The sequence below is a fragment of the Tympanuchus pallidicinctus genome, unplaced genomic scaffold (assembly GCF_026119805.1).
Source record: "Tympanuchus pallidicinctus isolate F22 unplaced genomic scaffold, pur_lepc_1.0 scaffold5, whole genome shotgun sequence".
Classification (NCBI taxonomy): Eukaryota; Metazoa; Chordata; class Aves; order Galliformes; family Phasianidae; genus Tympanuchus; species Tympanuchus pallidicinctus.
Genome location: NW_026294769.1, coordinates 13,637,532 through 13,650,745, shown reverse-complemented (window position 1 = coordinate 13,650,745; position 13,214 = coordinate 13,637,532). Strand labels below are relative to the sequence as shown.

Here is a 13,214-nt window from a genome sequence, read left to right as displayed (position 1 = left end):
GGCAACTCGATTTGTGTACAGGTGAAATTTATGAAGTGCTAAAAAACCATGCTGTGACCCCTGGCAAACATGCTGCAAGGTGACTGAGTGGTTTTGACGTATTTCTCTACCCCTTTTTTTTTTTTTTTTTTTTTACAAATTTCATAATTCATAGCATTTCTCATCTCCATCCAGCTGAGGAAAAAAATAATCACTTTTTTAAGGTAGGGTTTGCAGCAAATATTGAGCAAGCATGTAACAAGAGAATACTAGTTGCTCTCAAGTATAATCTAAATGCAGTCTCAGATTGCTGCACATCAGTCGTTGTACTGATTGCCAGAAGCCTGGACATGAATACCAGTGAGTGATCACTGTCCATTGCTCTCTTGTATATGCATTTAATCTCCATTCAAGACGTGTTTTTAAGTCTAGCCTTAGGTAAGGTTGTTTCTTATATTATGTTTCATATCATACCTCACAATGTGATGTGCTTTGTACTGTAAGGAAAATGCTAACAAGTCAGACTTTGTTGGCAAGGAAATACTTTTTAGAAAAAATGCAAGCAAAGGTCTGTGAAGAAGCTACACATGAAACCTAAGGAAAAAATGGATATATTTGTTACATGTTGTATTGAATTTACCTCATTCTTAGATATGAAATATATGTCTGTAAATGAATTGTCAAGGATGTGAAACAGCAATTCATTGTTTGCTAAGGAATGTCAATGAAGGATGTGAATAAGAGAAGTGCTAAGGCCAGATCTAGAAGCTGAGACAGGAATTATTCCTAATTGTTTCTGGTCAGCATACTTTAAGAAATAGAAAGGCTATTTTTTCAGTAAAGGTAGAAAATATGACTTATCTTCTCCTTTCTTTGTGTATACTTTGATCAGTAAGCTGCAATGTGAGTTGAAGAAAATTCAGGAAAATTTTCTTCAGGTGCTTGATGCCAGAAACACAGTAGAATACAGAGTTGAACAGAGCAAAGTGGGGCAAAATATTTTCTTCTCTTGTGTTGTTTTTCTTTTAATAAAATATTAAAGTTGTTGCAAATCATGAAAAAGTAGAAACAAATGTATGATTTTAATGCCTACTCTGAAGAGTTGTAGAAACAATTCTAGGTGTACCTCAAAGAAATCAAATAGCTCTTCAGAGCAGCACATAAAAATATTTGCAGTGTGAGGTTAAATTATTTGCCCTATTCAAATTTTATGACAAATTTTACAAAATTGAAAAACTTATGTTAAGACATTTTAAGGAACAGTTATTTTCTAACATGCAGAGCTTTGCTAAAGCTTGGGATGCAGTAGTAAGCAAAACTGTTCTTCATTTTAATGTTTTAGAAGAAGTAACTCATGGCAGACTTTTTGTCCACCCTAAAAATGCACCCTAATTACAAACAGGAATAAACTTTAGGAACAGCACTCTGTATTATATATGATGTTAGATTTGCGGATCTCAGTACCCTTTCTGACGATAGACTTGTGAAAATTCACATTTTACATTCTGTTTGTCTACAAGTTCCATACATATAAGAAAGTGTATGGGATATTGTGTATTTCAACTGCACATAAACAGTGTAAAGCCTGTTAGTTTAGCTCCAAGAAAATCACAGAATCACAAAATCGCAGGCGTTGGGAGGGACCTCAAGAGACTGTGTCCAATCCCCCTGCTAAAGCAGGTTCCTTACCGCAGGTTCCCTACCACAGGTTGCACAGGCAAATGTCCGGGTGGATCTTGAATATCTCCAAGGAAGGAGACTCCACAACCTCTCTGGGCAACCTGTTTGATTGCTACATCACTCCCTTACCATAAAGAATTGTTCTGCTTGTTTGTATGGAGCTTCCTATGTTCAAAAGAATAAAATAAAATGAAGAAAAAAAAAAATCCTCTTCTTGGTAAATCCTGAGGACCTGGCTTAATTTTAAACTCAGTTCTACTTTGGGCAAGTAGTCCTGTCAGCTCACAGATTAAGTCAAGCCATCAGGAAATACAGAGATGTGTCTTTCTCTGGGAAAGTTTTCCCTAGAAAGAAAGGAAAAGAAAAGAAAAAAGGAACTAAAAATTCAGTGAGATCTTTGCAAGTGGACTCTTTGAAAATGTACCTATGTGAGGTGAACTGGACTGACCCCTTACATAATTAAAGCCTAAAGAAACAAAGGAAAAGAATGTGGAAGTCATGTTTTTGCAGTATTATACTGGTTGTAAGCTTGTACTGTTCCATAGTGTACTGTTTTGATATAGCAGTGACCCTTCTTTAACTGAAATTTCAGGTTGTGGGTCCATGTACCAGATGTCAAGTAATCTGCATTGATCAACAGTCTGGGGAACGAAACAAAGAATTTCTGCAGTCTCTGTCTGCTGCCAGGGGTAAAAAGGTCAGTACATTGCTCTAGAAGAGCTGCACAGAAAGATGTAGTGCATTGCATGCATAGTGGAATACCTGCTGAGAGAATACTCACTGTTAAGTTCTTCAGCTAATCATTATCATTTGTTTTTTCAGTCAAAAGAGGATAGACTTACAACCCAGATATGATGTGGCTTATTCCCCAAAAATTCTCAACCTATCTTTTATTCAGGAACTGACTATAAATGTGCATTGTTTTTCACTGTGTTTGCTTTTATTCTGCATGTACTGCTTTACAACATGTTTGTTTTGGTCTTGGAAAATACAAGACAGTGTGTTGATGTCATTCCAGAAGAGAAATGTGAAGAAAAATCACAAAGTGCTTGTGACAAAACAATTAGCTCTTGAGACTAAACATTATTCTTGCTGAGAAAAAAAGGCTTAGGTAACCCAGAGCAGACGCGAATATAATCCAAATGGAGAGTGACTGATCAGGAATGTGAGTGAGGAATAGGTCTGAAACACAGGCGCTGGTTTGGAGTTGTTGGGTTTCCTCAGGCTGCATTAATTCTTAGAAATGAGAGTGCTCAGACAATGGCTAGTTCAGCATCCCAAAAGCTTCATAAATCTCAGAAGCATTTTTTAGCTGAAAATTCTTACTACGAATTCACTGATTGCTGTTAAGCTTCTCTTGTAAAAGGGAAGGCAGTCAGTGCCAATGGCCTCGCCAATAGCAGCCAGACACCAGAGACTGTGCACAGCACTGAGACATAACGAACAGGTTGCAAATTATTCACCCAAAGGGTGCACAAACAAGCTACAAATAATGCATTTTTTGTTTAAAAACAAAACAAAATCAATTCGTCTCAATGGCTCACTATGCAAAGAAAGAGCTACATGTTCAATGAGTGTTATTGAGGAATAGCTCCACCAGCTCCATCCTGGAGCCAGCTGCCTGGTGCAAAGTGAGGTGGGGAGGGGCGAGTGGTTCAAGCTGCCTGCTGGCACTGCTTCCTGCTGGCCTGAGACGGCTCGGGGCTGCACAGCAGGCTGGCATCCTGATTGCTGCAGCACGTATCATAGAATCATAGAATGGCTTGGGTTGGGAGGGATCTTAAAGACCATCCATTTCCAATCCCTGCCATGAGCAGGCATGCCCCCCACCAGATTAGACTGCCCAGAATCCCATCCAATCCGGCCTTGAATGCCTCCAGGGATGGGGCATCCACTGTTTTTCTGGGCAGCTGTGTCAGCACCTCACCGCTCTCTGAGAGGGTATATGTTGCATTGGAGATGAGAACCTAATTGTAGCGGGTGGCCTGAGAGTGAGACCTCTGCAAGTCATGGTGAATCAAATCTGGAACATCTGGGATACTTTCTGGGTTGGGATGCTGCCCAGCTGCCACATGGGGCAGGGAGAGCTTTCTCTCCCGCGTGGGTTTTGCTAGATTATAACTGAAAGCCTCTGTAGAAGGACAGTAATCTGTGTTTGGTGTCCTCCTCAAGTGACAGCGACACTTCAAAGACACAGATTCTCAGGAGAGGCACAACATCTTCTGCATGTTTCCCACAGCAGAGATGAACTTCTCTTTTGTTCAGGTTAACTCTGGGAATGCAAAGATTTTCTTGTCCTAGAACCACAGGACTCATTCACTCTCAGAATTAAGGCAATGAAAGCAACCCAGCCTCTTGAGAACCTGGTGTCAAATAAAAGGAGCAGGGCATGGCAAGGCACTGCAGAGTACCATGCTGCTATTCACAGCAGAGCAGTGCTTCCCTTCTCACAGCTGTGCAAAGATATCCACACTGCAAAGAACAAGGCCATCAGCTTTTTATTTTTCCCAGCTTTCAGCCAAAGATTACTCTCAGCACTGCTGGCAGAAGGACTCTTGTGAACATGCCCTGCTCTGTACAGGGCCAAGTCTTCTGGGTATGCTTGACAGCCAAGTGAGGTAATCTGAACTGAATGTGTCTGTGAAGACATCATAGCCCATTGCTCCCCCAAGTCATCTGTGGAGTGATGGTCACCAGCTGCTTATCAGTCAGCAGCACCTGAGGACTGTGGCATCTGCAGTGTGCTAGGCAGAACTGGCAGAGGACATTCATCTAAACCTTGCACAGTAAATACTGGGGAGGGAGAAACATTGAGTTCCTGTGGCTTTGCTAAATTGCAGAGCTAATCCTTTGGTGACTTATGTCTGAAGCAAATGCTTTTCTGTTGAGGATTCATGTACCTGACGTCACTTTAGACTTTTTTTTAATTAAACACAGATTCAGTGAAGGAATTTAGCAGTGTTTGTTCTCAGCTGTCAGTAACACAAATCCAACTGCAACAAACAAATGCAGCGAGTACAATTTAGGCTAATTTCCTACTACTGGTGTAACTGATATTTTTGAAAGGCCATTATAGTTACTTAGTTTCCAGAATGTTAAGGACTCTGCCAATGTACTTCAAGAATGACATAAATAAAGTAAGGCTTGTCAGAGCTGGGTTAATATTTTTTTCTGAAATGATATTTTTCATCACTCTTCTGAGATTCTGAGCAATTGCTGCTCCAAGCTGAAATATTCAGGCTTTGCATGGATGGATTATTGCTGAAAGTCAGAACCAGCTACTCTAATTAGCCACACAAACAGTTTGCATGTTTCCTAATAAGCATACAGCACAGCAATGAAGCCTAGCCAACTACTTTCTATAAAACCTTTTTTTGCATTGTTTGAAATAAAATGTAATCACCTCTGCCAAGCAAACTCAAATTCTTCTGCCATCAGTTCTGAAGAAGCGTTCATTAAGAATTCCTTCTGTAATTTTGGACTGAGAAGGGAAAAAACGAGCTTTCCTTCTGTGGCAGAGCTCTCTGGTACGGCAGGAGGCTCCAAAAGGCTAGATAACTGCATTAAGCAAATACTGTAAAAATAGCCACATGCTGTTTCACATGCATCACCACCTGATGCAAAAGGAACACAGGCAGAAAGGAGAGAACACTGAATTCTTGCCCATGCTCTGTGTTTTCCTGATGCACTTTAATGCTAACAATAGTGAAAGCCTTGTGGGTAGATTTGCAGCTGTGCTGTGAACTGGGACTTGCTGTCAAGGTAGCAAAGGGAATAGCGTTAGCAGTGTGCCTCAGCATAAGTGTATGGATAGCTGTACATGAGGAGAAATCCATTATGGTTGCATATGCCTTTCTACACTAAAAGGTTTGTGTTTTTTCCTACTGGGCTGTTGATCCCCTTTTATGTATCTCATTGTGCCCAGGAGAGCTTCCATCCCTGCAGAATTAGATACAGCACCTTTGGACTGCTTGCTGAAACCTTAGCAAGGAGAGCAAGTGAATTCTTTTATCTGATGCATCGTTTTGCTTTACAGTGCTTTCTGTCCAAAGATCAGGAATGCTTGCAAACACTGACTGATGTACGTAATTAGCAGACTTCTGAAATAATATGCTACTCTTTTCTCAGGAGTGGCTAAACTGGGAAATTCATTTATTTAAGGTAGAGTGCAAAAGCAGATCAGTTCTTAGTAGAAACTTCTGCTGCCCAGATATTTTCAGTAAAAGAAGATATTTAGTCTTTTTTTTGGCTACCAAGTTAAAACTTTCCTTTCATTCCAATATGAAAAATCAGCATGTCAAAAGTAAGTGCTTCCACTCCCCTATTGTGTAAGACCTTGCTAACGAGCTTTGGTGAATCCAGAGCTAAAAGAATATCTTTATATTTAAAAAAAAAAAAAAAAAAAAATCAGGTTTAATCTTTGCACTTTCTACACCTTTGTGTGAGAGAGGTAGATTGTGTTATGTGAGTGAAGTGAACAGAAGTGAACGGGTGAATTTATCTGCTGATAGAAAGCAGCTGAGAGCTACATCCAAGGGCAAAATCCAGAGCTCATCCATCCAAAGCTAAGTGTTTGCATGCAGTATCATTTATGTGCTCATTACACCTTCTAGCAGGGCACTTTCCCCAGCAGATGCTAGTCTGAATTAACCAATTGCTTAGGAGCTGTATCTTAAGGGCATCACATCGCAGCTTGTGTCAGGTGTAGCACCTCACATTTCATCATTTCATCCTACAAAAGGATACCATACCCAGGAAATTTCTCAGTAAATATCCTAGAAGTGCATATTTTTATTGTTGCTCCAGCAAATGTATTTGAAACAACATGCAAGAATGACAGCATTTCGTAACTCCTCCTTTCAATGAGTGCGATGACTATCATGTGATTCACTGTTGGTAAGAATAAGTGTGTTTTATCTGTTTATTCCAGCAGTGAAGTGTTGCAGTTTTACTGATGGGGCAGCTTTACATGAAGTTTAAGAGCAGCAGAAAGAGCCCCTACTGCCACCTGTATGGACAGAGTGGCACAGCTCACAGTCTGACCATCTGCTCTGGGGAAGCTATGAGCAGAATAGATGCCCTTGAAGTCAGCAGAGGGTAGCAACAACACAAAGGAATTATGCAGTTCGTTGTAATGACTCTGCAAGCTATAATCTCTGTGTCTGAAAGTTTCTCTTTTCAGCACTGAAACTGGAGAATGGACAATTTTCTGCATTTTGTCTTTCTCTTGAAACACAGCCCAAATGGCAGGATGCACAATTTTTGTGGTTGGTTGTTTGTTTGGATGTTTGTTTGTTTGGGTTTGTTTGGTTTTTTGCTAAGTCAATGTTTGTAATTGGTAGAAAAGCAAGGAAATGTACTTGAAAGATACAAAATCAATTTCTGGTAATCACAGGCTAAATTCCAGTCATTCAGAAAATAAAGATAGCAGCAATGCAAGTGATATTACAGGAAAACCCTCATCTAAGTAGGCATAATAATGAAATAAGTATACCACCAGTATCACTGTCACCTTGAAAACTCCTCAGGCATCATCCAGCCTTAGAAATCCTAAAACTTACATGCCTAGTCAGAGTAGAAAAATACTGATGACCAGCATTAAAATAGTATTTAAGAACTGCTGTAGATAAAATTTATTGATCTGTCTTTTCTCAAATAGTCACAGAGGGTTTAAATTGCTTTAAGAAAAAAAAATCTGATTAAATGATTTGAAGCAACAGAATTAAGGCAAACTAAATTATCCATATTGAACAATCTGCCAATATGTATTTTAGTCAAAAAGATAAGTAAAAAAATCAGTGCCATAAATATATGTTGAAAATTCCCATGTGTGAAATCAATTGATTAACACCAACATTAAAAAATCTTTCCTGTTTGAAATGTAGTGTAGAATAGACCAATACTCGTTTTACAGTATTTGTTTTATGATTACCTGATTTTTTACAGCATTTAAATTATGGCAACTGTCATCTTTACATTAGGAAATTAAATCCAGGATGTTAAACACAAGAATGAAAAAGACTACAATTATGTCCACAGAGAAACCAAAGCTCTTTGACAAAGAAGAGAAAAATGAGAACAGGATAATACAAGCTTCAAGCTTTTAGATGAAACTGTTACTGACTTAACATTTCACTGTTGTGGTTGTTCCAACCCAGTCACTGTGCTGTTAGTTTGGGACCTTGCTGTGCTGTGGTCATATCTCAGCATTGCATTCTGGAACACTGACCATAGGATCTACCCTACATCCACAGGTGTGAGTCTCGTTGCAGATACCAGTATCCAGAAAGCATCATTAGTAGCATAGGACTGATCAGGCTCAACTCATGCCACATATATGTGGAGTACCCACGAGATGAAGGAATAGCAGAAATAGCCAAAAAATATCTATCTGGGAGCTATCTTAGTGTTCAGGATTACAAATGCAAATAGAGCCATGCTGCAGCAATGTTTGCATAGTTCTCTGCTTTATAGCATCGGTGTTACGTGAGAGAAGGCCTCAGCCTTAAATCTCAGTCATTCTTCAAAGACTAAAAGCTGTTTCATGTTAGCTCATTTCTGTATCTTTAATTAAATAGTGCAAAAAGTGGAGAAAACAGACTGCCTTCATTTTACATCTGTCAAATACGCACCCTTAGATTCAGCTAATACATTTGGTTATCTTTAATTTGTTGCAATTCCTTTTACCTCAGATATTTTTCTAAACCTCCTGTAAATGTAATTCCCTCAGTTTCAGGATCATTGATTTAAACAATGGCAATAAATGTAATCAGATAATGGAGAAGGATGATAGAGTTTTGCTTTAAAAATGTGTTTGTTCAGACGTACCAAATGGATCACGTTTCCTTTTTTATTTAATTTACACTTGTGAGTGACTGATAACGGAACACTTCAGCTGTAGCCTACCAAAGCCAAATACTTTGGTTCAAAAATTGACAAGAAAATTTATGTTGGCTTTCCAAGTTTTTCAGTTTGAAGAACAAAGACATTCTGAAGTCCGCAAATCAGTTCTGAATGTAACATGATCCCCAGCATTCATTTACTTTTAACTTTATATTTTCTTATTGTTTCTAATTCTTCTAAAATGTTATCCTGAGATTGAAAGACTATTTCTTGCTGCTATTTTATATCTATATTCTTCGCAGGTAGGGAACAAGACCACAGAAACACACCATGTGTCTTACTGTGACATTTCTATGTCAGAGCCAGCTGTTCACAGCTTTAACTGTAACATGTAATGTGCTTAAAATTAAAACCATACATAACAGTGCAGAAGCACAGATCAGGTTTTCAGTGCCTGCAAAGGCTTATGGTCAGTAAGGGAAGTAGTTGTCCTGCTTTTTCTCCATTCAGCAATATGAGGACACTTGCCTAAGTTTTTCTAATGTTCGTGTAAGATGGCATCACAGCTAATGACAGATAACAAGTGGCAGTCCTAATAAAACAAACTTTTGGAATATTTTCTGTAAAATATACTAAAATATTGATGAAAACAAATGAAGGGAAATTCATCAAGGTTAGACAAAGTTCTGTTATAAGGTGAATAATTCACTGTAGGAAATGCAAGAGTTTTCCTCACTGCTTGAACATACGTATCTTCTGGGTGCTACCTAGCCATGATTTGTGAAAATGGATTAACTACATTTGTCAGGGAGCCAGAAGAGTCATTAACTGAGGTGAATTACATACACAGTACTATGGAACCCATGATGAAATACTATGCTATTTATCCACTTACTGAAGATACTCTTCTTGAGTAGCATGGCATTAGCTCTTGTTTACCAGTCTATTATAGTTAATTAATTAAAATAATCTTATTAAGATTACACATACATCCTTACTATTAAAGCAGGATTATTTTTCTAAACATATCTGGTTTGTGAGATCCTCTATTGATCAGATTACTTTAGCATGAGTTGCATCTCAATTAATGTTTTGCTTTTTTCAGACAAACTTTGGCATATACCTGATGAACCAGCCCTTGCGCTCATCCCTTCCAGGTATTTTATCAGTTGGATCTGAAGTACTTCCAATATTGAAGGAGAACACAGAAATTCAACACCCGACATTCAGTGAAGAAAAATGTTCAGGATAGATTTCCTGGCGGAGAAGAGATGCAACTTAAAAAACAAGTCACTAGTCAGTAATTTGAAAAGAAAGAAAAATTACACATTTGCTTCTGTTTTCAGTCTTAATTTTCTGCTTGCAGCAAACATTATCAGATGGCGGTACTCTTGATAATTACACCTCACCTACATGTTTTTGCTTGCGATTAGGTTACAGCAGCCATAACTCTGTTTTGCTCAATTGCTTCAGGATACAACAGGCTTGATCAAGTCTTAATAGTGGATGACTCCCAAAACAAGTCCAACAGTGTTGTCAGAAACCCACATCTCAATGAAGGAAAGTAAACACAAAAATACCCTACTACTTCCTTATGCTGCTTTGTTAAAACCACATTTGGGAGAGAGGACACAGGCTGTGTTTTGTGAACAGTGTGGGTGGGGAGGGGATAGCAGAAGAGCTGTGAGACAGCAGCAGTCCTTTCAGCTTTTCACAGTGATGTATATACAGTCTGAGACCACCTGATAAAAGGTGTCTTGGAATGCCTTAATGAAGCAATTTCATCCACTTGATCTGAACATCTTTTTCTCATTCCCATTTGACACTTTTACACCTGATCCATTTTAGATGATGACTTTCCACACACTTGCTTCCTTATGTATTTGTAGATCTTGGCACCTTTTTTTTTAATTACAAACTTCTCAACTCATGTGGGCATTTCTCTACAAACTTTGTTTATGATCAGCAATCTCAAATAGCCAAAATGTTGGAATATCAACTTGAGGGAACTCATGGAAGTCAAAATGCCTTTCCATCCTGAATAGATCTGCCCCTTTTGCCCTGCCCCTAGAGGTGTTCAAGGCCAGATTCGATGGGGCCCTGGGCAACCTGATTTGGTATTAAATGGGGAGGTTGTTGGCCCTGCATGTGGCAGGGGGTTGGAGATTCATGATCCTACGTTGGCCATTCTGTGATTCTGTGGTTCAGTCAAAGTATTCTTTATGCTTACTCCTGGTGCTAGTTCCTTACAATTTGATAATAGCCTTCTTAGACGTTTTCTGAGTTCTTTACTGGGACTTCATCTGATACGTCAGTTGTGGAGAAAATAAGTAAAAAAATAAAGCCACACATTAAATAAATAAATAAATAGATAAATAAATAATGAAAGAAAAAGAAAACATAGGAAGTCAGTGTAATGCAAGATTAAACATACTGAGGCCGGGTGTTTTATGACCCCCAGCACGTGTCCAACCAGACACATGGCAGTGTCATGCTTTCAGGAAGTCCTCCTGGAAAAGGAAATTCTCCCAGATTGGCCACTTTGTTGCCAATTGGGAAGGGAAGTTTGGGCTCCGTTAAAAGCACTGTCTGGACTTTCATCCAGAATGATTTAGGTGTTCCTTGAGGCGGTTTTGGCTCCAACTGTGTGAAAGTGCTTCTGGCTGAGGCAATCCTTGAGTTGTACGGGTGCAGCCCTAGAGGGGAGAAGGCGGCTTTGTGATGGATTTGGTCAAACAATCGTTCTGAAAAGGGAGCGATCATCTCAGAGCACCATACAGTGAGAAAAGGGAAGTGCATTGCTCAGTGCGTGAATCAGAATTCTGAAAGTAGACAGCCTCTTTTCTTTTATTTCTCACTTTTTTTTCAGTTCTTTTGAAGAACAGGTTTTACTCACTTCAGCTGGAACAGACTGTTATTAGTTTCCCCGGCAGAGCTTTGTAATGGAAATGAGGCGCTATCTGTTTCTTACAACCCGCCATAAAATACATGGAAAAGAGAACTGTTTTATATGTATGTAAACTGAGGATCAGTTTTGAGAGTTGTGCCTTTTGCTTCAGAGCCCAAGCCATGCTCCTTGATGTCTGCTTTGAAAACCAGGGGTTTTATCTGTCTAATAGTCAATTATCTGATGTTGTAACGAGTTGGCTTTTTGGAACCTTGAAAAGCAGTTTCCTGGTATCTGAATCTCTTAACTGTTTCACACTTTGCCCTTCTGTTATGCAGAACTTTGTTTTGTTGGATAGAAATCCAGTGTGACTCTGGCAAATTTAATACGAGGAGACCTGCTGTATATTGACCTTCAGGTGATCCCTGGTGCTTTTCTCTGTCCTCTTCACCTCACCACCACCTCATTTGTTTAGAATGGCACAGAAGTTAGAAGAGGAAATGGAAAGTAAACCTCAGTGAGCTCTGTTTTACTTGTCATTGCATTTACTACAAAATAAGCCAGCTTGGTACACTGTGATATGACAAATACTGTCTGTAAATAGCCTTAATGCAAAGTATGATAACTGAGGATGAAAAGATTTGAACTTTTAAAATGTCATGCTTGGTCCTTCTGACTTATTATTTACAAGCAATTACACTTTTTCCTCTTTGTGGCCCAGTAATATTAGGTCAAGAATAACTCTGACATTTTACAGAGAAAAAAAATATTTCCTCTGATGTCTGAACATTCTCATTAGTATATGTTGTGCATTTCCCAGAATGAACATCTTTGTGCTGTGGTGATGGGAAATGTCAAAATGCTTCTGGTTGATGGAAGAGGCATAAGGAATCTTTCATCTCAGCGAAGAATAATATAATATTTCCCTTCTGTTAAGTGGAACATCACCACCAGTCTTTCCATCAATGAAGACAAATTCTTCTCAATGTGAATACTTCGTGGAAAATCTTAAAGCAGGAGGAGTCATATTTAAATGGCATGCACTGGAGGATTTGCAGAAAAAACATCCCTCCCCTAATGTGAAAAAAAATTCAAAGAAAGGAAAATTGTAGCGTCATACTAACCAAAGTACTGCACAAGTGAGAACAGCATAAACACTTGAAAACACTGTGCATATTGTACAGGAATATTATATGTTCTGTAAAGGAGTCACTGCTCAATGTTCAGACTATATGGAAAAAAATACAGTTTCGTATGAATGCAGACTCTAAAACTCGTTGCTGCAAAATTAAATCTTCAGACTAATTGCAGATACATATTTACTTTCTGTGGATGAGAAATGCACTGAATACAGTATTTCTAGAGTGCTATATGTAGAAAGTCCTCTACATATTTGAAGCTTGTATTTCCTTGCAATAAATTATTCAGACACATTCCATGTTCTGTGGGACTTAACTCCTCCGATCTCAAGGCAAGAATGATGATTATTACAAGTTCTAATAATAGCCAGGAGGCTGGAATCATAGGACAGAAATCAGCATTCTTAGGAGAAGCTTCTGAATTGTGTTCAGTGATATGAATGTGATAATTCAGGCATATTCTGATTTATACATTTTCAATAGCATCCTTCAAAATATGGCCAAAAATTTTGGTCAGCCTTCTGTCAAAATTGTGTACAAATCAAAAGTGAAGATTATTGATTATCATTCATAAATTATGGAGATTATGCTCTGCATTTCTTCTTCAGACTGTCTCCCAACTTTCTTGGAAATTAGACCAATAAAATACTGCTAGTGCTTGGCATGTGACCATTGGTGCTTGCATT

The 13,214-nt window shown here is 38.7% G+C and overlaps 1 protein-coding gene across 1 annotated transcript in view; it reads left to right on the top strand.

Moving 5' to 3' along the window:
- The window catches only part of MOCOS (molybdenum cofactor sulfurase), a 205,191-nt gene extending 191,994 nt beyond the window's left edge, over positions 1–13,197 (top strand). The window contains exons 14-15 of the mRNA XM_052704240.1: positions 2,252–2,356; positions 9,608–13,197. Coding sequence (XP_052560200.1) covers positions 2,252–2,356; positions 9,608–9,754 — 252 coding nt within the window. The 3' untranslated portion in view covers positions 9,755–13,197. The remainder of the gene's footprint in view (positions 1–2,251; positions 2,357–9,607) is intronic.
- Positions 13,198–13,214: the final 17 nt, after the last annotated feature.